Raw genomic sequence first — 24,438 nt, forward strand, 5'->3', positions numbered from 1 at the left:
TTACTTAAGAAGCTGTACTGATGCTTTCATTAGAATATTTTTGAATTCCTTTCGATTGCTTCTTCTATGAAATTCAGAATTCCAGTTTCAACTTGTCCAACCACCTCCAAAGATTTTGTGAATGTCCAGATCTCTCTGATCCTGTATCTTTTCTGAAAGTGTAAACTAAATAGTTTAAATGGAAATAGCACTCATAGAATATTGGAGAAATATCAGCGTACTAAAGTTTATTGTATGCTATTCTTCAATAGCATACTTTCAATGCCTGTGTTGTTGAGTATAGTCTTGTGATTCAGGTTCAAGCTATATCCCCATTTTCAAATTGATGGGCAATAGTTTATGCAGTTAGGTCTCCACTGTGCAATAAGAATACTATGGCTTTAAGAGGTGTATTTTGCCCCAGTTTGTTTTATGAAAAGAGGTTGTGTTACAGGTACCAAATGGTCTGTTCCAAGCCAATAAAGTAAACAGCTTGTGAGGCCTTGTTTTTTTTTAAGTTGGAACAATAGGAACAGGCTCCCAAAGAACCAGGGTTTTAGTTTAGCTTTCAGCAGTTGTTGGGGTTTTGAAGTTGGCTGCTACAGCTAAAACCTTAGGTTTTCTCTCTACCAGAATTTTCTCTTGATGTTATTTCCTCCTGGACTGGAGAAACATTGCATGCGAGACAATCTATTTTTTCAATTTGCCTTTGCCAAGAGTGTTTCTGGGGTGTGACTATATTGAAACAGTTGCTGTTTAGTGGTTAAATAATCTTTTATTTTGTTAAGTTTTCCAATAGAGTTAAAGTTATGCCAATTCATCTTTGTTTGTATTTAACTACAGGATAAGAATAAAGTGTGTTTTGCTTAAAGCCAAGTAATGTAGCCAATCAAATTACATCTGAAACACATCAGATGTTATTTGCCTTTAAATAAGAAAAAGTTAGGGTCTAGGTTATCTTCTTGATATATTTGAGAGGGGTTGGTCTGGTCCATAACAGTATCCATAGAAGGAAATAATGTGAGATTCTCTGAGGAGATCATTTGCTTTACATTTGGGTTTGAGACTAGATAAAGTGTAAATCTAGGGCAATGCCAAGTTAGATAAGAACTCAGTGTAATCTGGGGATTCTTTTCAAGTTCGAGTATGGACTCCTACTCAGTATTCTCTCCAATTATTTGCTGTGCAGGGCCTAATAGATTAAGAGCGCAGATATGTGCTCCTGCACACCCAAGGTAGCCTGAAGGAGTCAACTTGCGTATGTCTGCACAGGACTGAGCCTAGTGGGCATGCTTCATCCCTTTTCTGATGGCCATATAGTCATTAGAGTGGCATGGGCCGAAGTTGCAAACTGGAACTATGCAATATCACCAAAACAGCTGATTCCAGGGAAATTGCCCAGGAAATTGAAAATTCTGATAGGCAATTCCTCTACATCTAAGAGTCCCTTCATGCCAGAGAATTTACAGGACTCCAAATTGCCCAGGAAAGATTTGAAGATTAAAACATGCTCTAACTCATCAGGGACATCAAAACTACATTCTCTGATCACTGACAATCTTAACTCCTGGCCCCTCCATCACTGGACCAGATCTGACCCTGCTGAACTGAACCCTGGTGGACCTGACCACTGCCACCTCCAAACATTGCTATACTTGACACCCACCACCACCCCCCAACCAAAAACTAGACCAAAGTGAACCCAGTGAATCTGGTACTATCCCAACCTGAACCTCCCAGGAGCTTCTGGCAGTAGAAGCAGCAACAGCAGCAATGATGCCAGGATAAGCCGATATGGCTCCATCCCAGCCTGCGGTCTCCTGATGATTGAGGAACAGGTCCGTGGCTAAAACCCCCGGACTGGACCCGCAGGCGAGGCAGTGGCTGCAGGTCCACGGCTAGGCTCGGGTGCCTGAGGTGGAGAAAGGTGATCTTGTTCCAGTGTGGTGATCCTGACCCGGTGTAGCAATCTTGTCCCAGTTTGCCGATCTTTGCTTGGCTTGGCAATCTGTCCCAGCATGGCGATACTGTCCCAGTATGGTGATGTTGTCCCAGCGTGTAGTTGTTGTCCCAGCATGGCGATCACGACCTAGCATGGCAATCATGTCCCAGCGTGGCGATGTTGTCCTGGCATGTCAATGTTGTCCCGGCGTATTGATGTTGTCCCAGTGTGGCGATCGTGTCCCAGCATGGTGATTATGTCTCCACGTGGTGATCGTGTCTCCGCGTGGTGATCATGTCCCAGCGTGGTGATCATGTCCCAGCGTGGTGATTATGTCTCAGCGTGGTGATCATGTCCCAGCGTGGTGATCATGTCCCAGCGTGGTGATCATGTCTCAGCGTGGTGATCATGTTCCAGGTTGGCAATCATGTCCCAGCGTGATGATCATGTCCCAGGTTGGCGATCATGTCTGAGTGTGGTGATCATGACCCAGCGTGGTGATCATGACCCAGTGTGGTGATCATGTCTTAGTGTGGTGATCATGTCCCAGCGTGGTGATCATGTTCCAGTGTGGTGATGATGTCTCAGTGTGGTGATCATGACACAGTGTGGCGATCATGTCTCAGTGTGGTAATCAAGTCCCAGCGTGGTGATCATGTCCCAGGTTGGCGATCATGTCTCAGTGTGGTGATCATGTCCCAGGTTGGCAATCATGTCCCAGCGTGGTGATCATGTCCCATGTTGGCAATCATGTCTCAGCGTGGTGATCATGTCCCAGCGTGGTGATCATGACCCAGCGTGGTGATCATGACCCAGCGTGGTGATCATGACCCAGTGTGGCGATCATGTCCCAGGTTGGCGATCAAGTCCCAGCATGGCGATCAAGTCCCAGCATGGCGATCAAGTCCCAGCGTGGTGATCATGTCCCAGCGTGGTGATCATGACCCAGTGTGGCGATCATGTCCCAGCGTGGTGATCATGTCCCAGGTTGGCGATCAAGTCCCAGCGTGGCGATCAAGTCCCAGCATGCGATCAAGTCCCAGCATGGCAATCAAGTCTTAGTGTGGTGATCATGACCCAGCGTGGTGATCATGTCCCAGCGTGGTGATCATGTCCCAGCATAGCGATCATGTTCCAGGTTGGCGATCATGACCCAGTGTGGTGATCATGTCTCAGCGTGGGGATCATGTCCCAGCGTGGTGATCATGTCCCAGTGTGGCGAACAAGTCCCAGCGTGGTGATCATGTCCCATGTTGGCAATCATGTCTCAGCGTGGTGATCATGTCCCAGCGTGGTGATCATGACCCAGTGTGGCGATCATGTCCCAGGTTGGTGATCATGTCCCAGGTTGGTGATCATGTCCCAGGTTGGTGATCATGTCCCACCATGGCGATCAAGTCCCAGCGTGGCGATGAAATCTTAGCGTGGGGAACATGTCCCAGTGTGGCGATCATGTCTCAGTGTGGCGATCATGTCCCAGTGTGGTGATCATGTCTCAGTGTGGTGATCATGTCTCAGCGTGGTGATCATGTCTCAGCATGGTGATCATGTCCTAGCATGGTGATCATGTCCTAGCGTGGTGATCATGTCCTAGCGTGGCGATCATGACCCAGCGTAGTGATCGTGTCCTAGCGTGGTGATCATGTTCCAGCGTGGTGATCATGTCCCAGCGTGGTGATCATGACCCAGTGTGGTGATCATGTCCCAGTGTGGCGATGTTGTCCCAGTGTGGCGATGTTGTCCCAGCGTGGTGATCATGACCCAGTGTACCGATGTTGTCCCAGTGTGCCGATGTTGTCCCAGTGTGGTGATCACGTCCCAGTGTGGCGATGTTGTCTCAGCGTGGTGATCATATCCCAGTGTGGTGATCGTGTCCCAGCTTGGTGATGTTGTCCCAGTGTGGCGATGTTGTCCCAGTGTGGCAATCACCTCCCAGCGTGGCAATCACGTCAATGTTGTCCTGGCATGTTGATGTTGTCTCAGTGTGGCGATCATGTCCCAGCATGGCGATCAAGTCCCAGCGTGACGATCATGTCCCAGTGTGGTGATCGTGTCCCAGTGTGGTGATCGTGTCCCAGTGTGGTGATCATGTCCCAGCGTGGTGATCATGTCCCAGTGTGGTGATCATGTCCCAGTGTGGCGATCATGTCTCAGTGTGGCGATCATGTCTCAGTGTGGTGATCATGTCCCAGGTTGGCGATCAAGTCCCAGCATGGTGATCATGTCCCAGCGTGGCAATCATGTCCCAGCGTGGTGATCATGTCCCAGCGTGGCGATCATGTCCCAGCATAGCGATCATGTTCCAGGTTGGCGATCATGTCCCAGCATGGTGATCATGTCCCAGCGTGGTGATCATGACCCATGTTCAAGGTTGGCGATCAAGTCCCAGCGTGGTGATCATGTCCCAGCGTGGTGATCATGTTTCAGCGTGGTGATCATGTCCCAGTGTGGCGAACATGTTCCAGCGTGGTGATCATGACCCATGTTCAAGGTTGGCGATCAAGTCCCAGCGTGGTGATCATGTCCCAGTGTGTCGAACATGTTCCAGCGTAGTGATCATGTCTCAGCATGGCGATTATGCCCCAGTGTGGTGATCATGTCCCAGTGTGGCGATGTTGTCCCGGCGTGGTGATCATGTCCCAGTGTGGCGATGTTGTCCCGGCGTGGTGATCATGTCCCAGTGTGGCGATGTTGTCCCGGCGTGGTGATCATGTCTCAGTGTGGCGATGTTGTCCCAGCGTGGCGATCATGTCCCAGTGTAGCGATGTTGTCCCAGTGTGGTGATCATGTCCCAGTGTTGCGATGTTGTCCCGGCGTGGTGATCATGTCCCAGTGTGGTGATCATGTCCCAGTATGGCGATGTTGTCCCAGTGTGGCGATGTTATCCCGGCGTGGCGATCAAGTCCCAGTTAGGTGATCATGTCCCAGTGTGGTGATCATGTCCCAGTGTGGCGATCATGACCCAGTGTGGCAATGTTGTCCCAGCATGGTGATCATGTCCCAGCGTGGTGATCATGACCCAGTGTGGTGATCGTGTCCCAGTGTGGTGATCGTGTCCCAGCTTGGTGATGTTGTCCCAGTGTGGCGATGTTGTCCCAGCGTGGCAATCACCTCCCAGCGTGGCAATCACGTCCCAGTGTGGCGATCATGTCCCAGCGTGGCGATCGTATCCCAGCGTGTGGATCATGTGCCAGTGTGGCGATGTGGTCCCGGCATGTTGATGTTGTCCCGGCATGTTGATGTTGTCCCAGCGTGGTGATGTTTTCCCAGCGTGGTGATTATGTCTCACCGTGGTGATCATGTCTCAGCGTGGCGATCATATCCTAGCGTGTGGATCATGTGCCAGCGTAGTGATGTTGTCCCAGCGTGCCAATGTTGTCCTGGTGTGTTGATGTTGTCCCAGCGTGGCGATCATGTCTCAGCGTGGAGATCATGTCTCAACGTGGCGATCGTATCCTAGCGTGTGGGTCATGTGCCAGCATGCCAATGTTGTCCCGGTGTGTCAATGTTGTCCCAGCGTGGCGATCATGTCTCAGCGTGGCGATCATGCCTCAGCGTGGCGATGTTGTCCCATCATGTCAATGTTGTCCCGGCGTGTTGATGTTGTCCCAGTGTGGCGATCATGTCTCAGCGTGCCAATGTTGTCCCGCCATGTCAATGTTGTCCCGCCATGTCAATGTTGTCCTGGCGTGTTGATGTTGTTCCAGCGTGGCAATCATGTCTCAGCGTGGTGATCATGTCCCAGCGTGGTGAGCATGTCCCAGCGTGGTGAGCATGTCCCAGTGTGGCGACATTGTCCCAGCGTGGCAGTCTTGTCTTGATGATCTTGTTCACATGTGGAGGTCTTGTCCCTGTGTGGAAATCTTCTTCATCTTTGGCATCCTGGTATTCCAGTGGCTTGGCAGATGGTCTTGTCCAGTGGTGGTCTCAGCCTGGCATGGCAGTCTTCTTCAGCAGAGGCCTCCAGCCCAATATTCCCTTGGCCCGGTGTGGCAATCTTGTCCTGGCTAAATCTTCAGGGTATTCCATTATTCCTGTCCTGGCTTTCCCTGAACCATGAGCTATTAACTTTGTCTTAATTTTACTTTTCTTTATTATTATGTATCACTTCTGTCATTGAGGTAGGTGTCATGGTGGGATGATTTATAAAACTTTTCACTGTATGGCAAATTTCAATTCTATTCAGATCCAACAACTATCCCCAGCCTCAACCCAATCTCTCTGACCTACCCAAGCACTCATCCACTTACCTGTCACCCTCCTTATCTCACTGACACAGCACTATATCCACCTGGTTCATTGCTTCCCTACCCCATCTACCACCCTACCCCTCATTTATCTTAGTCACCTGTCTTTCCTCAGTCATTGGCAAAATAGCTTTGGAATCTTTAACTCCTGAAATACAGCAGCAAGTGCCAATTATGAAAAAAGCCGTTTCTTGGCTTACGATGTTACCCTTGAGTAGAGGGGATTTCTTCCTGCCCTTCCTCCAAAGGTCCCATTCAGGACAGTCCAGCCTCTAAATCCTGGCTGCTCTAATGTGGTCTGATGGTAATTAAAAACTAGATTGGGAAGTATTTTGTATAGATACTTTTGAATTATAATCATGTATTTTTCACTGTTAAAGGTTTTGAAAATTTCATGATTCACCATGAGCTTTGCTCCTTGATGTAAAATGTATCATAGAGAATCATGAATCTCAAATTATAATACCCAGGCAGCCTTTCGAGGAACGCACTTTTGCATAAGTGCTTGTGTGTATGTGTATCTGGATGTCTATGCTTATGTGCACGTATTTCCATTATCCATTTGAATAGTATATTTGCATATATATTTGGACATAAGTACCTGGCGTTAAACGAGTCTAAGCAAACACCATGTCTCTAGGTAATAAGCATAAAGGTATGAACTGCATTTTGCATCAGGACAAAGCCATTAATTGGCTCAGAGTGAGACGTTCACCTCTGTCTGTGGAAGAAGCCTCAGTTCTGAGAGTTACCCGCTAATCATATGGCCAGCAGCTCTCTGGTTCCAGCAGTGCCACAATGGACTGCATCTAGTTCTCAACAGTGATAATCTTTGAGCCAATTGTGAAGGTAAGTCCAGAGAGAGGAGTTCATTGCTGAGGCTGAGCTGGTGGGTCTTGATGATGGGGGCAAGTTGGGTGGGGTCTAGTGCGGAGTAGGCAGGAAGGAGAGAAAAACAGAAATGGAATAGTCTTAAGGGGACTTCAATGAGTACATGGGCCCATTGTGCTCCAAGTCCATTCAGCCAGTAGTCCAAATGGTAAAAGCTGCCGGGCATGGTGTGGGTCTCTCCATTGAGGGTTAAATCCCAGAGGAAGTGGGAGGAGGCCCTTATGTGGTTATTTATTAGTTTTGATTGGTCCACGGGCAGGCCTCCAAATGCATATCCCATTGCTGGCAAAAATGTGGGGACGGGTTGGGTGGTGTTGGGAATGGGTTGTGTGGTATGCAGCAGAATTTTACAACCATTCACATCCCCACTATTCCCCCACCCTTTCCACAATTGATCTGTTATTTTCATCCCTTTGCCATACTGTCTAATCCTATTGGTCAGAGCAGTACAGGACATTGGTGAGGCCACTTTTGGAGTACTGCATACAGTTCTAGTTGCCCTGCTATAGGAAAGATATTGTTAAATTGAAAAGAGTTGAGAAAAGATTTAAATGGATGTTACTGGGACTGGAGGGTTTCAGTTATAGACTGGGAGTGTAGGAAGTTGAGGGATGACCTTGCTAGATGTTTATAAAATCGTGAGTGACATAGGAAAGGTGACTAGCAACGGTCGTTTCCTGAGGGTGGGAGAGTTCAAAACTATAGGACATAGATTTAAAGTGAGAGGAGAAAAATTTAAAAGGGACTTAAGGGCCAACCTTTTCATGCAGAAGGTGGTGGTTATGTAGAATCAGTTGCCAGAGGAAGTGGTAGATGTAGGTACAGTTACAACATCTTCAAAGATATTTGGGCAGGAAAATGAATAGGCAAGGCTTGTAGGGATATGGACCAAATGCAGGCAAATTGCATTGGTTTAGTTTGGGAAACCTGGTTGGCATGGATGAATTGGGCAGAAGGCTCTGGTTCTGTGCTTAATGACTCTATGACTCGATGACTGGGGTGGCACAGTGGTTAGCATTGCTGCCTCACAGTGCCAGGGACCTGGATTTGATTCCAACCTTAGGTGATTGTTTGTGTGGAATTTACACATTCTCCTCATGTCTGCCTGTATTCCCTCTGAGTGCTCCAGTTTCCTCCCGCAGTAATGCTAATTACCCATAGTGTCCATGGATATGTGGTTGGATTAGCCATTGGAAATGCAAGGTTATAAGGAATGGGAGATGGGTTGGAGGGTCTGGATGGGATGCTTCTTGGAGGGTCGGTGTGGACTCATGTGTGAATGGCTTGCTTCCATACTGTAGGGATTCTATGATTCTATGGCTCTAAGTAATGGGATATATTGATGCTGGTGTAGTTAGACAAATAAGGAATGATGTATAGACCTTGTTAAAATAATCAATAATAATAGCTTATGCGGAGCATTGACTGTTCCTTCAGTTTCATTCTCACTTAGTCACATTCTAATTATTTTTTCTTCTCTGCACCATGTGACATTTCAGCTTGTTATGCACTTTGTTAAGACCATTTTGAATTAGCAGAAATGTCTTGGGTTCACTGACCAGCATGTCTTCTCCATGCTTCTCTAATTGCGTTATATCTAATTTGCTTTCTTCACTCAACATGACAGTAGCATTTACCTTGACTTGGAACTGTCGGCACCATGACATTTCCACTTTACTCAAAATCTTTTCTAGAAAGCTGATGACATTTTTTTCCATATTTTTCCATAATGAGGAAAAGATGTCTTTTTAATTGGAATGTATAAATTACATGGACATACAAGGAGGAAAATGCCAATAGCGCATTGAGCTATCATGTAGATTGTTAACATGGTCTTTCTGCTACAGCATGTACTACAATAAAGATGGATGATATTTTATATTGATTCAACTTTGAGAAATTGCATTTTTCATGCAGAGATTTAATGCAGACTTGCCTTGTTCTTTGTCAGGAAATAGGCAACCATGTTACACAATGTTTATAGCACAAAAACAGGCCACTGAGCCCAATATGTTGTGTATGTTGTACATGGAGCTCATTTTACACCTCTCATTAAATCCTATTAAATTACCCTTCTGTTAATTTTTTCGTCTTGTGTTTATCCAGATTCTTCTTCAACGCACGTATGTAATTCATCTCTGGCAATACTTGCGATAGTGAATGCTATATATTCCTCCTCTCTAGGCAAAGGAGTTTATCTTGAATTCTCATTTGAATTTCTTGGTGACTATCCATATTTATGGCCCATATTCCCTGTAAGCCATGTAGTAATCCATTGGTTTCGCTGTAGATCATACTCAAATCATCCCCATTAAACTAGGGTTCACAGATTTAAATCAATCAACATTGCACTCCAAACATAAGTATTTATTTATGGACCCCAGTATTGGCCTCACCTGCAAATGAAAATATCTTCACTGAATCTTCTCTAGCAAAGCATTTCAGAATTTTAAAGACCTCAGTCTTGTCACTCTTGGACTAGACATTGTAGAGAAAAATACCCTAGAGAGTTCAGTCTTTCTTTACTCAGAGAATAGTAAGGGTATGGAATGCTTTGCCTGCAATGGTAGTAGATTTGCCAACTTTAAGTACATTTAAGTCGTCATTGGACAAGCATATGGATGTAAATGGAATAGTGTAGGCTAAATGGGGTTCAGATTGGTATGACAGGTCGGCGCAACATCGAGGGCTGAAAGGCCTGTACTGCGCTGTAATGTTTAGATTAGATTACATTAGATTAGATTACATTACAGTGTGGAAACAGGCCCTTCGGCCCAACAAGTCCACACCGACCCGCCGAAGCGAAACCCACCCATACCCCTACATTTACCCCTTACCTAACACTACGCGCAATTTAGTATGGCCAATTCACCTGACCCTGCACATCTTTGGACTGTGGGAGGAAACCGAAGCACCCGGAGGAAACCCACGCAGACACGGGGAGAATGTGCAAACTCCACACAGTCAGTCGCCTGAGGCAGGAATTGAACCCAGGTCTCAGGCGCTGTGAGGCAACAGTGCTAACCACTGGGCCACCGTGCCGCCCATGTTCTATGTTCTATGTTTCCTGCTCACCTCTCAATTCTGATGTCACTCAGAACACTGATGCATGTAAGAGCTTTGAAAATATGTACCTTCTAAAAAGATTGCCAGAGTGATCCTTGTTTTATCTTTGTGAAGCCACATACCTGCAAAACATTACTTCGATGGAAAATAACCTTAAATTGTAAGTAAAAAAGAGAATGAAGGCTGCCTTTTACCTTACCTTTTGCCAATTGCATTAGATCTGATTGCATTCCTGAAAAGTTCTTACAACAGTTTTATAGAACGGTTGACTTTAGACAACAAATGAAAAGTGTATTTGACCAAAGATTACTAAACTATAACTCCTTATGACTAGAAGCCTTGAAAGTAAGAAAATAACTTTGCTTCAGCTGTGGATATTAATTCATCCATCTTACACCTTCAATATGCTATTCTGGGGAACTGAGTTAGAATAAATGTCAAGCCTCGGATGCAAACACAGCCCTTGATAGTGTCTAACCCTGAATAGAGCTACAGGTTTCATTTTATTTTTTAAAATGGAAGTTCAAGTCAGATGATAAACCTTCTATCACACAGGACTTCTTCAACTCTTCATGTTGTTGACAGCATTTAGTTGCCTATTTGAAATTGCAAATATGATTAACTGTAGGCTTCAAATAACATTGGATTAGAATTAGTGGATCCAAATCTTCTCTCCTGCTACTTCCTACTTGAAGCAATACCTTTACAAATTAGTTGCTAAACATGTGATTGATCTTGTATTTCAGCTATAATTTGTTTTTATTTTAACTTTATCTTGATCAGTTTGTTATATTTTTTGTTTATAATTGCTGTTTGGTTGCTTTGCTTTAACCATGGAAAGGAGCTCTTCATACATATTATTTATTTACAATTATGTTGTGATTGCAGTTGATTTTATAGGTGGATTTGATTCATTCTCCGTCTACCATGTGCCTCAGAAACCCTCTCATGTACTATTAAAGCCAGTTTATCTGTAAGTAATTACCTCCTGTCACCCTAATGGCTTTTTGTACTAGCAACACGCAATACCTTTAACCTGTCTATTTTCCATTTTAGCAACCTTGTCTGAATAAAGACATAATACTGGTACTGATTGGTCACAAAACAGAAGCTATACCGAATTCGGTGGGGATGATCACCAACATGCTTCACTGGATTGTAGTGCAAAGTGGAAAATGGGCATGACCAAAGTTCCCATTTGTAGCTCCTGTGTATGTGGCTCCCTTGAACTTATGGGTTCCCCATTGCCAGCCTTACATCCCATTTAACATTCAACTCCTGTTTGAGACTCCATACTGTAGAACTCTGGACCATATACTGAATCCCAAAGGAAGAAGATTTCTGTAAAGGGATAAGCGTTTTGGCACAAAGAACAATCACTCATTTGGGATGCTAATGTAACAAGATTGATTGGATAACAAACATTTAACAATCATCATTAGTCAAGGCATTGCTTGGTACAAAGATTAGAGTCAGTATGTCTTTCAGTGAGGTCTTCTCTTAGTTCCTGGAATCTGGTCTCTTAATTCATCGTGTCCTTTGAGAATTTAGCTGAGGCAACTTAACTCTAATATGCATACAAACCCCTTCACAGCTTTACAACATAAATGCTAATTTCCTAGTTTGCCTTAACTGCTGTAGCTATACAGTTCACAACTGCTTGCTGAGTGCTTGATAAAGTAGTTGCACAGTTCACAGCTGCTGCTGAGTGGAAGCAGCTTCCTAAAAAGGAATGAATGCTTCCTTTCTCTTAAGGCCTTTTGCTCGAATACTGATCTGGGTTTTTACCTATGGTAATTATCTGTTGTTTAGAAATGTCCCACACTAGTGCTAACTTTCTAGCAAGTGCTTTACTACCATCTCTTAACTTTCTCTCCCACCAAGTGTTTCCAACAAGTACCTCATGCTATCCCTGGTAAGTGTAAAGGCCCCTGACAAGTGTCCTGTTCTTATATCCTTTTTCAGACAGATTTCACAGCATTTAATCTGAATCTGTGTACTCTGTTTAACGCAACTAATGACTTTTCTCAAAGAAATAGCGAAGTATAGTGGATGTGGGAGATGTGAAATGAAAATTATAGATGATGGACATATGGCAGTGATGGCAGCTTTGGCAGTATCTCCAGGAGAGAAACAAAGCTAACAGTTTGACTCCACTTTGACTTTCTTTGGAACACTAATATTTGCAATTCTCAATCTATGGGAAGAGTGCTTATGACTTCACTGCAACAATCTAACCTTAAGTTACATCCTATGTTTACGGTTCTAATTTTGGCTTCCACTTATTGCTAATGCTAGCCTCATTGGAGATCATGTCCCAGTGATAACCTCACACCACTCCTGTTTATTTTTCTCCTTAAAGCAACATTACGATAGGTGACAATAAATTCCCAATGTAAAGACACAACATCCTATAATACATACAAATTAAAGTTTTTCATCATAAAACATAAATCCAGTATTTTTCACTAACTTAAGACTTATTCATTACAAAAATGATTTGATGTCAATTGATAACTAACTAAAAGGTGATAATCAATGTACTAAAATAAAACAGCAACTGTTTAAAAAAAAACTCTTTAATAAGTATAATAGAGATAACAACATTGTCTGTCCTGACAATGCTATTTCATGGAGTGGTTTAGTTATGGCCTATTGTTCCTGATATATTTCATGCTGGAAATGTTTGTAATGGGCTATATCTGGAGTTAGTGCTTAGATATTTCATTGAGGTTAAATCAAAGATGCTGATCAAAGTACTCACTTTAAAGATTAATGAATTTGAGGGCTAATGCACAATAGAGGAGCAGAGGCAATTATTTGCAAGATTTCCTAAAAAATAAATATTTCTTCCACAGTTCTGGGATTGTATGTACCCTTCCAATCATGAATTTACATGGAGACTCAATGATGAATCAGTGAATATGCAACCAAAGTGATTATAAGCTTACAGTTTAGGATTGGTTAGATGGACTGTGAAGACAGGTATATCCTAATTCTGAGCTTTCCTAGGTTCCAAATGGATTGGAGTATATCCTCAAAATAACCTTAAGTGTATTTATTTTTCATTCATCTCCACCCTGTCATGTTCTTCTGTACAAGGTTAAGCACTGATACAGTAGTTGCTGGTTAGGCTGAATGAAAAGACTATATTGCATTAAAAATTAAATCCTTAATCACTTCTTTTATTCATTCAGGGGTTAGGCCTGAATTTATTGCCCATCCCTAGTTATTATTAGTCAGCTATATTACTGTGGATCTGGAGTCATATTTAGGCCAGACCAAGTAAGGATAGCAGATTTCCTTCCCTGAACGGCATTAGTTAACCAGATTTTTCCCCCCTCTTAATCGGTAATGGTTTCATTGTCACCATAGACCCCTCATTCCAGATTTTTAAAAAATTTAATTTAAATTCCATCATCTGCCATGGTAGGATTTAAACCCAGATCCCAAGAGTATTACCTGGGTCTCTGAATTAATAGCCTAGCAATAATACCACTAGGCTATCGCAAATGTCCTGCAAATTCCAATGTGGAAACCCCTATCAGCAATGAAAATCTGCGGTAGAGAAGAAACTTTCCATGTTACATGGAAAGTTAAATATTGTTTTAATCCTGATGACTTAGTAGAGTAAATACTAAAGTACCAGCCCTCTAAACAACTAGTCCTGAGACCCAAACATCAGGTCAGGTTTTACTAATGTATAGTTATTCCTCATAATTCCTTCTGCCAGTCATTTTTTTGGCGAGTGGAACTTGTTCATTATTAGCAAGACCATTAAATGGGATATCCACTACAAAAAGGTTTATCTTTGGGAAAATTGAAACTTTCTGTTATGTAATAACCCATCACTCACCTGACTCCATCCCAAAGAAAGCTGTGTAATAGCTTCTTTATACTCTGGGGATTATAAATAACTTAATATCAATTTCTTTCATGTTTATTCTACATTCTATTTTACGCTTTGCATTTGGACAACTTGTTAATAAACTCTTACTGCCACTAACAAATATTGTTGCTCGCTCATTTTTATCCCTCTTATTTCTCTAGAGCTTTTGATAGCTTACTGGATGGTTCTGCTTGTACAAGTTGTCCTTCAGTACCTCACCCTTGGCCATTATTCATGTAAGCCCTGACAGTGATGGTTGACAGTCTATTTGTTTGTGGGGGCTTCAAGGCCAAACCTGATTCAGCCTTTAACAGACACCCACCCACTTGCCATAGAGGTCAATAGTTAGTGACTTTAAACAAGGAAAATCTTTCCCTCTCTAAACCAAGATCAGCAATTTAAATTTTAATTCCCTCTATCTGATCAGGAATCAAATCTTGCCTGGTATGACTCACAAAGTTAATGTCTGTATTCACTGAGCTATTGAGCAAATGAAATGTTTTAAATTAAGTAGAAAAGGCTTTAAAAGGTGGCCGAGAATATTTATAGACCGGTTTCTTATTTTCTCTACAGGTCTACGTAAATGAACAGACTTCACTACAGTACCTCTTTATTGGAAGAAACCATTGCAACAAGACAACATTTCTTTTTTCAAAAAGCAGCTCACATGGTTCCAAGTTTATCCTTTGTGAAAGAATTAATGTTTTGCGTACTGTAACAATTTATAGTCATTTATGACATAACTATTTTCTTTGGATTGCCATAATTCACTGTATTTGCATGCAGGTACAAAGAAGAGTTGCTCATTTGAGATCAAAGATATGAGCATTATACCAGTGACAATGTTGGAGCAAAACCTACAATTGGTTTGCATGGTCTTAGATGCGTAGAACAAAAGATGCCCACTTTAATAATGTCATTCCATTATTTTAAAATACGGAAAATAGATTTTGGGTTTTGAAGCATGATGCTGTGACTTTGTATCTGTTAAGTGGTTTTTTGCAGAGGAGCAGTTAGCTTTCTGGAGCAGGGAAGCAGCATAGCCTTCAACTCGATTAATGTGCCATGCTGCCATACAAAATAAGATATCTTTTTTGACAGAAAATTTGTTTTCCAGTTATCAATGTACATTATCATTTGTATGATAATCAGCCCATTATTGACTGTTTTTTTATAGTGAAATGTTTTGATCTTCGATATTACAAATTCCTCATTTTCTGTCAGGCTTGCAAGTATTGTTTCATAAACAGGAAACGCTCCCACATTACATTAACATTTCATTCAGACCTTTGCTCATATTCTTTTAAAGGGTCTTTTGACCCATCATTGAGTATGATTAATTCAGTTGCACTTACTGTACCTTTAGTTTACACTGCTTGTTATGAAATGTAGAACCTGTACCAAACAAATGTTCATATCATTACAAACATCAGATGAAGTCTATATCTTAAAGATAGTTCTGGATCTAATGGCAAGGAGGTGTGCATATATGTAAGAAGAATTTTCACCAGCGCAGAAAGATTAGGGCAGCAACTAATTATTTTTAAACCTACTGGATATTAGCAATTTTTCCACTCTATAGTAAATGGATAATTGTGTAAAGTTGCTTTTTAAAAGAATTCATACGTTTAATTCATAATCCTGATTTTATGAGCCTACCTGGTAATGATCTAATTCCACAATAGTGTCAGTAAGTACAGTGCAGTATGCTGAAGCGATTTTCTTGGAAAATGCTAAAAGATATCTGACTAATGGAAGAGACAACATAGTCTTAAGAAATATATAAAGAATGCCACACCATCCTGCAGGTTACAATAACACTGAAAGAAATACTTGATTTACCTTATACCTAGGCTTCCAGTGTGTCATTTCATGTCTGGTCAGGTGAATCAAATTAATAATATAATAAATGCATACATTTGTCCAGGAATATGTACTAAACAGTTCAAAAAATAAAATTTATGTTTTCAAATTTTGAATGTCATTCATAAGAGCAGGAAGTATTGGCAGATAACTGGAACATTACACAAAAATATAATTTTGTACAGAGCATCATAACTCACATTAAGCATTAGTTTGTAGCAGCATGTTTCATTTTAGACAGTGGAGGAAGTGACAGTATATACCTGCCCTGAGTGTTTTGTTTATGTCAAGACGGTTTTGATTAATGTCTGTAGCCAATTGTCCACTGTCCAATAATGTCTATGCTCTGAAAAATGATGCTGCCATTGCTTTCTTTTGGCAGTATAGTGATCATCTCATTTGCAATTTCTCAGTAAAAGAAAGTTGTGGGTGGGGCGGGGGAATGGAACAAATTGTAAAGTACAAGCAAAGTGTCTAAATTTCATTCTTTTTACTGTTTGGAGAAACACTGCCCTCTTCTGTACAAATGTTTACATTGAAGGCTTCAATATCCTGCCTTTTACGCTTGAATGAACACTTTACATAGAATGCTTGTCCCACACATACTGTGCAGACTTGTCAGTTGCTATGACACTAGCAAATGGTTGTCTGACAGAAAATCATTACTGTTTGAGTTATTATTAGAGGCAGGTCAATAGCAGTGACATCAGCTATATGTCTACAGAATGTGCCATCAAGGCCAGATCAAAAGACCCAAAGCATAAATAACAACAATTCCTAATCAGTCAGCTGTAGTAGAATGCAGTACAGACCTTGAACAAATATATTTTAAAAAACTGCAACTCCGAGGCTGGCAATAAGTGCAAGTTTCAACAAAGCACATTTCATGAAGATAGGTTGGTCTAATTTGTTTACTATTTTACTAGTTCAGTGCAATCTTTAAAGTTCCCCTATTATTGTCAGACACAAATAATATATTTACTCATCCAAAAAGAATGAATTATGACTTAGACAAAAAGGGCATTTTGACCAAGGGATGTGAGAATTAACCATAATGAAGCCTGACAAAGGAGCAACCTGGTATCGTATGGAACTTGGTATAATGCAAGTCAACATTGAAAATCTCTGCATAACACACACTTGAAAAAATATTTTTAAAATATTAAAAATATAAAGAACATTTAACTACGTGATTTATTTCACATAGCACCTACTTTATTCATTTATTTTGGAGCATGAGAGCCAAAAACTGGAAGGATTTACATACAATATTAGACCTGGCACTGGCAGGCTTGGGTACTAGACACTCAACTATGAAATAAAACAGTCTCACCAACAACACAACCTTGAGATAGGGATCCCATGGGTTGTCTTAATAACTGGAGGTGCCAGTAAGGTGTAGCGAGAAATCACTTCGTCTAAATTGGTTAGAAGCAACACCATAATTTTGTTTTGATTGCTTCGGTGTCTAACACACACAAAAATTTCAAACTAAGCTACTGAGAAATTTTGTTACCATTTTAGTTTGCCTGCTAAGGAATAAAATCTCTCCACAAAGGGGCAGATGCCAATGCTGAGAGACAATAATATTAACTTGTAAGAACTAAGACATAAGGAAGGAAATAATTGTTCTATTTGCACAGCTATGTTGATTCCCCAGCGGCCGCATAGTGTTGCATGATTCCCGACATGGACGCTGTTCTTTGAGAGGAAATGGAGACATAGTGATATTATTACTGAACTTGTAATCCAGAACTCTGGATGAATACTGCTAGTGCATGGGTTCAGTATCCTCTCTAGTTTTCTTAGTGGCCGAATGATAAGGTAGAACGGGAGCCAGTGCCAACAATTGGTGTGCCAATTCTAATTACCGTGACCCAAATGCCAGAGAAGCTTAGGAGGAATGTTGCATGGGTTCACATCCTGTCACAGCAGAAGGTGTAACTTGCTCTCAAAAAATTAACTCTGAAATTAAAAGTCTATTTATAGTCAACTTTCTCAAAAACACCTACCTAGTTCATTAACGCCCTTTAGGGACAAAAATCTGATGGCCCATATATGACTCCAGACCCACAGTAGCGGACTTGACTCATAACTGTCCCACTCAGTTGTATTTAACTGCTAAAAAGTAAAAAGTGAAAATGGATGGATCAACTAGCATGCATCCAGGCACTGAAAATAACAACAGCAAACTCAGGCCTACTGATCCTGCAAAGTTCCTGCTACTATCATATTGGTGGTGGTGGTTGTGGGGGGTAGGGGGGGAACAGGGGGGCTAGTGCCAATATTGGGAGAGCTGTCTGGCAGTTCAATAAAGCGATAGTATCACATACTCATACTCGAAAAGACAACACAATCACGCTTCTTGGGTATGTCCTGTCTCACTAGCAGGATTGACACAATCAAGGTGGCAATACAGTGCTATGCAGGTTGGGAGGTTGCTGGGAGTTCTTAACATTATCTCGAGATCTATGGAATCTCAAGGTATCAGGTCAAACATGATTACTAGCTATCCTGCCTCCTTCGATTTTGATTATGACTTGATGGAAGCACTGAAGATAGCAATAGCGCAGAATGTACTCTGTGTGGATTTAAACATCTAGCTTCAAGAGTGATCAGCAGTACCATTACTGACTGATATGGTCCAGTCAGCCTCAGCTGCTAAACTGGGTAATGTGGTAGGTCGTGGAGGAGAGGGTGACATGCTTGACCTTATCCTAATGAATCTGCCTGAAGCAGATCTATGACAGTAATGGTAGGAGTGATCACTCCGCAATTCTTGTGAAGATGAAGTCCTGTCTTCACACAGAGGATGATATTCATTGTGTGGTGTTGTCATTACCCCTATCCTTAATGAGATAAGTTTCAAACAGATCTAGCAACTGAAGACTAGGCATCTCTGAGGTGCTGTGGGCCATCAGCCACATCAGAATTGTATTCAAACACAATATGCAACCTTATGGCTCCTGAGGCTGCCAAAGTAAGGATTTCCAGACCGAACCCACCTTGTTGCCACCACTGAAGCTGATACTGATGCCACTACATTGCTGCCATAGCAAGGAAGGACAGACAAGACCCACCGAGTTGCCAGCACTGAAGTAATTGCTCAAGCTACCAGAGTGCCACCGTAGCCACGAGGAAAAAACTGGAACAACCTTGCCACCTCTGCTGAAATCGCCACACTGCCAGCAGGAGGTACAGACCAGACCCACTGACAATGAACCCTCGATAAAGGCACTGCCACTATGCCCATGAGGCACGGACATCTGGATCCACCAGGCTGCTGCTGCACCAGCAAATCCTTGCAACCAACTTCCTTCACCATAGCGCAGAAAAGACAATAAGCTGAACTTTAATACAAAAGAGAAAGGAAGAAACAAAACAAAAAAAATCAAAGAAGAGTGTGGATGGCCAGGTTAGCGGGTGCATATAGGCACAGAGTCCAAACAATTCCTACTCTACTGCCACTGCCATCTTGAAATTAATCTAGAAGACACTGTTTGAGTAGTTAGAGGTCATTCATCTCAGTCTCAGAACATTTCTGCAGATATTCCTCAAGGGAGTCTTCTAGGCCCAACTGTCTTGAACTGTTCATCAGTGACCTTCATTCCACCATAAGGATATTCACTGATGATTGAACAATGTTCAAAATCATTCAAAACTCCTCAGGTACTGAAGCAGTCCATGTTCAGATGCAACAAGACATGGACAATATCCAGGTTTGGCTGACAAATGGCAAGTAACGTTCACGTCACGTCACACAAGTGGTAGATAATGACCATTTCCAGTAAAATAGAATCTAACCATTGCTCCTTGACAGTCAATGTCATTACCATTGCTGAAACCTCTGCTACCAACATCCAGTGTGTGCTTGGTAGGGGGGGGGAGTGGTGGTGGTGGGGTGGGGGAGGTGATCACATTTACCGTGAACTAAACTGGACTAGTCATAAAAATACTGTGGCTACAAGGGCAGATTAGAAATTAGGAATTCTGCAATGAATAGCTCGCCTGCTGATTCCCTAAATCATACTCACCTTCTACAAACCACAAGTCAGGAATGTGATGGAATACTCTCCTCTTGCCTGGATGAGTATGCTCCAACAACAGTCAAAGGTTTGACACCATCCAGGACAAAATAGTTACTTGTAATAGCAGCACATCCACAAGCATCCACATCTTCCACCAGCGACATTCTGTGGTAACAGTATGTACCATCTACAAGATGCACAACTGAAATTCACCAAGGCATTTAGACAGCATATTCCTAACCCACATCCACTACCATCTAAAAGAACAAGGGCAGCAAATATAAAGGAACATCACCATCTGCAAGTTTCCCTCCAAGCCACTCACCATCTAGATGTGGAAAATATTGACATTCCTTCAATGTTGCTGGATCAAAATCCTTGAAACAGCATCATGTGGATACCTATACCAAATAGACTGAAACCGTTTAGGAACATAGCACATCACCACCTTCTCAAGGGCAATTAGGGATAGGCAATAAATGCTGGTGCAACCCTCAACAGCCCCATGAATGAATATTTTAAAAAATCATTTGATGAATAAATTCCCATTCCACATCCTCACACCCTAATCTCTCCAAGAAACCAAATGATACACACAGTTTAAAATAGGTAAAGTGCCTTTTTGCTCCCTTCTGTTTGACTGGCAGACCAATCGATCCATAAGGGCCTTCGTCTGCAATGGTATCTAAAACCAAGCAGGAAGAAGTTTTGCTCAGCTATCAGATCTAACCCCCCCCCCCCCGACTCCATTAATTCAATATGCTGGCTTGTGAATGATCAACAACCTGCCTGTGCATTTATTTCTCTGATTTGAATTTAGTTGGTAAGCATTCCTGAAGAAGGGCTTGTGCCCGAAACGTCGATTCTCCTGTTCCTTGGATGCTGCCTCACCTGCTGCGCTTTTCCAGCAACATATTTTCAGCTCAAGCATGCCATTCTTACTTCTACCCAAAATAGACATCATTTACAGAATGAAATATCATTAAAGTTATCTCAGGATTATGTCAATGGTCAGGATCATACAAATTGTATTTTACGTGTGTGGGTGTAATAAAAGGAAGTGTAAAGATGAGTTGCTTATTCTCTTATCTCCCAGGACTAATTTTTTACACTTTGAAGTATATTCAGTTAAAAGCAGTGGAATAACAAAATAGCTGAGGCAAATGAGACTGCTGATGTGAATAAGACGTAATGACAAATATTTATTAGGATAATTCAAATCTTGGTGTCATAATGTTTACATTCAATAGAACTCTGTATTTTTAACTACAAAAAATCCTAAATTAAATAGGACAATGAGAACACAAACTGAGAAAAACTACATTGAACCGATTTGCAAAGTTTTGTTCTTAGCAGTGTCTAGATAACAGCATAACATTGTGTAATAACAAGCAAGTTTCAATAAATCCATATGTAGCACAATTCTTCCAATGATAAATTGGTGAGAAAAGACAGTTGAAGATATTTGTGTACAAATGCTTAAAATGTTCTGATGACATATTTCTGTCCTCCTGTTTGCTGCATGGCAATCACTTTAAAAGCTAAATGTTCTGTTTGAATAGCTGATAGTAGAATGTTGGGTGATTTGTTTCCTTTTGTTGTCAACAGTAATTGCCGGTCCAACATACTAACCTACATTACCCCCTTGAAATAGGAAGGTTCACATTATTTAATGGGACTGAATCGCCTTTCCAAAACTTTAGTGCTTCATGCGATGTGAATTTTGCAGTTTTGGAATGATAAAAGCATTTTTGTGTAGTCACGTCACTCACTTCTGGCCTTCACCTCCAATATTAGCTCCATGATGGGCAGGAGGAAAGAGCGAGGTTGGTGACATCAGCACATGGTTAACAATTATAGCTAATATTGGTCGCTGCTGCAAAAATGGAAACAGTATTAAAACAAATAACATAAAAACACTGATTGGAAATATAGCAATATTCATTGCCAGAAAACAAGGTCAGTTATGAGCTAGAGTCACTATTATTGAAATTGAGAAATAAACAACAAACTAAAAGGGTTGATAAGGCACATCAGTGGTCAGCACTGCTGCCTCACAGTGCCATAGTCCCGGGGTTGATTGCAGCCTTGGGCAACTAGCTGCGTGGAGTTCGCACATTATCTCCGTGTCTGCATGGGTTTCCTCTGGATGCAATGGTTTCCTTCCACAATCCAAAGATGTGCAGGTCAGGTGAATTGGCTATGCTAAATTGCCCCTAATCGTCAGGGATGTGTAGGTTAGGTGCATTAGTTGGGGAAAATGTAGGGTAATTGGTCTGGATGGGATACTTTCGGAGGGTCGGTGTGAACTTGTTGGGCTGAAGGGCCTGTTTCCACACTGTAGGAATTCTAATTCTAAAAACAAAATTATAGTGTATTGGTAATTAAATTCTGGTTTTAGGGATCTTCTTAAAACATTAGAATTAACCAGGAAGTGCTGCAGGGCAGGAAATCTACCAACAACCATTTAATCTGCAGATGCATGCTATATTAGTTTGGTATCATGATTGGAAAAGCATTATTTTGATTGGTTAGTAATCCTGTCACACAATTGTGGACATATAAAGTTATATAGCCATTTACAGAGTGGAGAATATAAAATCATACAATGTGATCATTGTGTTGTAATTGACTCACGATTATACAATGTAATATAATATATAATACATAATATTAGATTCATACGAAGTATGCATTGCAGCATTGTAGATCACAACATACTGTTTATTAATTATTTTATGTCACTGTTAAAATTGCTTCTGATTTCTTTTTATGTTTGATGTGAATAACAATGTGTTTTGTAGAAACAAAGCCTTTAACAAAAACTTATGATTGTGAATAGAATTCTAGATAGGAAGATGTGGGGGTGATGGGATGATCTTCTTAGGCATTTTACAATTCATCTGGAAAAATGAAATGAACTGTGAAATTTCTGTTTTGTGAATAATCACAACTTTTTAATGTGTACTTGCCATTGTACAGCATTTGTAATTTTCTTCACGTATTAAACTTTGCAGTTGTTTTATATTCAAAGGTGTTAATTACTATTTTCAAAATAGTAAATTCATGTACATTTTCATTATTGCCAAACTTTTTTAAAGAGATTTTAAGTGTGGTAATTTGTTCCAGTCACAGAACACTTTTTATTAAGCAGAACATTAGAGCGAACATTAATTTGACTTCTGTGAGGAATTCAATCTCACAGGGCAATTCATGCAACTGCATGGTAGTGGGAATTCTCTTTACAAGTTATGATAACTGAATCTATTCTCGCATGCAAGAAGCCTTCAGAGTTACGGTTCATGGGGAAGCTTGAATTTCCAATTACCCTCCCCATATCAAGGGACTTTGTTAAAGTCAAAGGAATAGCCTTAAAACTTTCTAAGATAAAAGATAGTCAATTCCACTGAAATCGATTAATTTTTTTGCTCCTTTAGGAACAGCATAACAATGACAATTGGACCAAATGATCAAGTTCCATCAAGTGACTATGGACTTTTAAGATTTCCATTGTCTGGTCAGAACAGAATCCTTTACAGTTGTAAACTATCTGCCCTAATTAACGACCCAGCCTCATGGTTTAAATTGCAACCTATGTTGATGAGTGTGCACGAGTCTTAGTCCATCAGATTACACCCAGTGGAATGTATCACTGTGTAGTACATAATGTTTTAGTCCCAAAGTATTAATCTCCAAACCATTGCCTGGAAAGTTTATCTCAGGTTCTGAAAATGCATCCATTAAGATCAGCTAAACCCTCTGTTTGGTGTTATTCAAGACAAACCTGAGAGAATGGAGAAAGCAAAATTAGATATTATTAAACTAAATGTATCAGTTCATTTCTAGCTGGTTATTGCTGAGCACCTGCCAGTGTTAATCAATGCCAAAACCTCATTATCTCTGATCCATGCCAAAGCATTCAATACCATGCTCATGCTGAGGCATTTCTGGTGCTATTCTCTGCTGTGGAATAAATGATATTGTTTACAACTTCAAGAACTTCTAGTTACAATCAGACTGAACTTCTCTACCTCCCAAATGTAAAATGCACCTGAATCTCCTCAGGTCAAATGATTTTTTACTGCAAAGTGGTTTAATGACATTTTGCTTGTCTCTGGAACTTTAAGTGCAAAATTTCACTGTTTATGTAGCAAAATGTGTTATGCATGTTAAGAATGGTATTTGCATATACTTCTACATTACAACATGTCCTCGGATGATAATTTATTTTCACAGATGAATCTAAGTAGATTAGGCCCACACCCCCTGTGTTTAGTGGAATGAAACATTGAAATATAGAAAAAAGTCTCAATGGGTTTGAACGAATAGGTGCGGGTAGGGTGTAACCCTTAGCTGGGTTAGAGTGGTGCTGGAAAAGCACAGCAGGTCAGGCAACTCCAAGGAGCAGGAAAATCAGCATTTCGGGCAAAAGCCCTTCATCAGAAATCCTTAGCTCATGAATGTAGAATAAGAGACTGGTATTAGGACTTGGGGGAAGGAGTAATATTTTCACTCAAATAGGTATTGGATTTT

At 41.4% G+C, this 24,438-nt stretch overlaps 1 protein-coding gene across 4 annotated transcripts in view; it reads left to right on the plus strand.

The window, feature by feature from the left end:
- Positions 1 to 18,057, plus strand: part of LOC122560139 (sodium/potassium-transporting ATPase subunit beta-1-interacting protein 3-like) — a 204,972-nt gene extending 186,915 nt beyond the window's left edge. For 3 of the 4 annotated variants that reach the window (XM_043710427.2, XM_043710424.2, XM_043710425.2), the window contains 2 exons: positions 11,014 to 11,098; positions 14,588 to 18,057. In XM_043710427.2, coding sequence (XP_043566362.1) covers positions 11,014 to 11,098; positions 14,588 to 14,597 — 95 coding nt within the window. In that variant the 3' untranslated portion in view covers positions 14,598 to 18,057. The remainder of the gene's footprint in view (positions 1 to 11,013; positions 11,099 to 14,587) is intronic. The other variant, XM_043710429.2, reaches the window with a different exon arrangement.
- Positions 18,058 to 24,438: the final 6,381 nt, after the last annotated feature.

The sequence above is a fragment of the Chiloscyllium plagiosum genome, unplaced genomic scaffold (assembly GCF_037043375.1).
Source record: "Chiloscyllium plagiosum isolate Xiang-an unplaced genomic scaffold, Cpla_swu_hap1 HiC_scaffold_15, whole genome shotgun sequence".
NCBI classification, from domain to species: Eukaryota; Metazoa; Chordata; class Chondrichthyes; order Orectolobiformes; family Hemiscylliidae; genus Chiloscyllium; species Chiloscyllium plagiosum.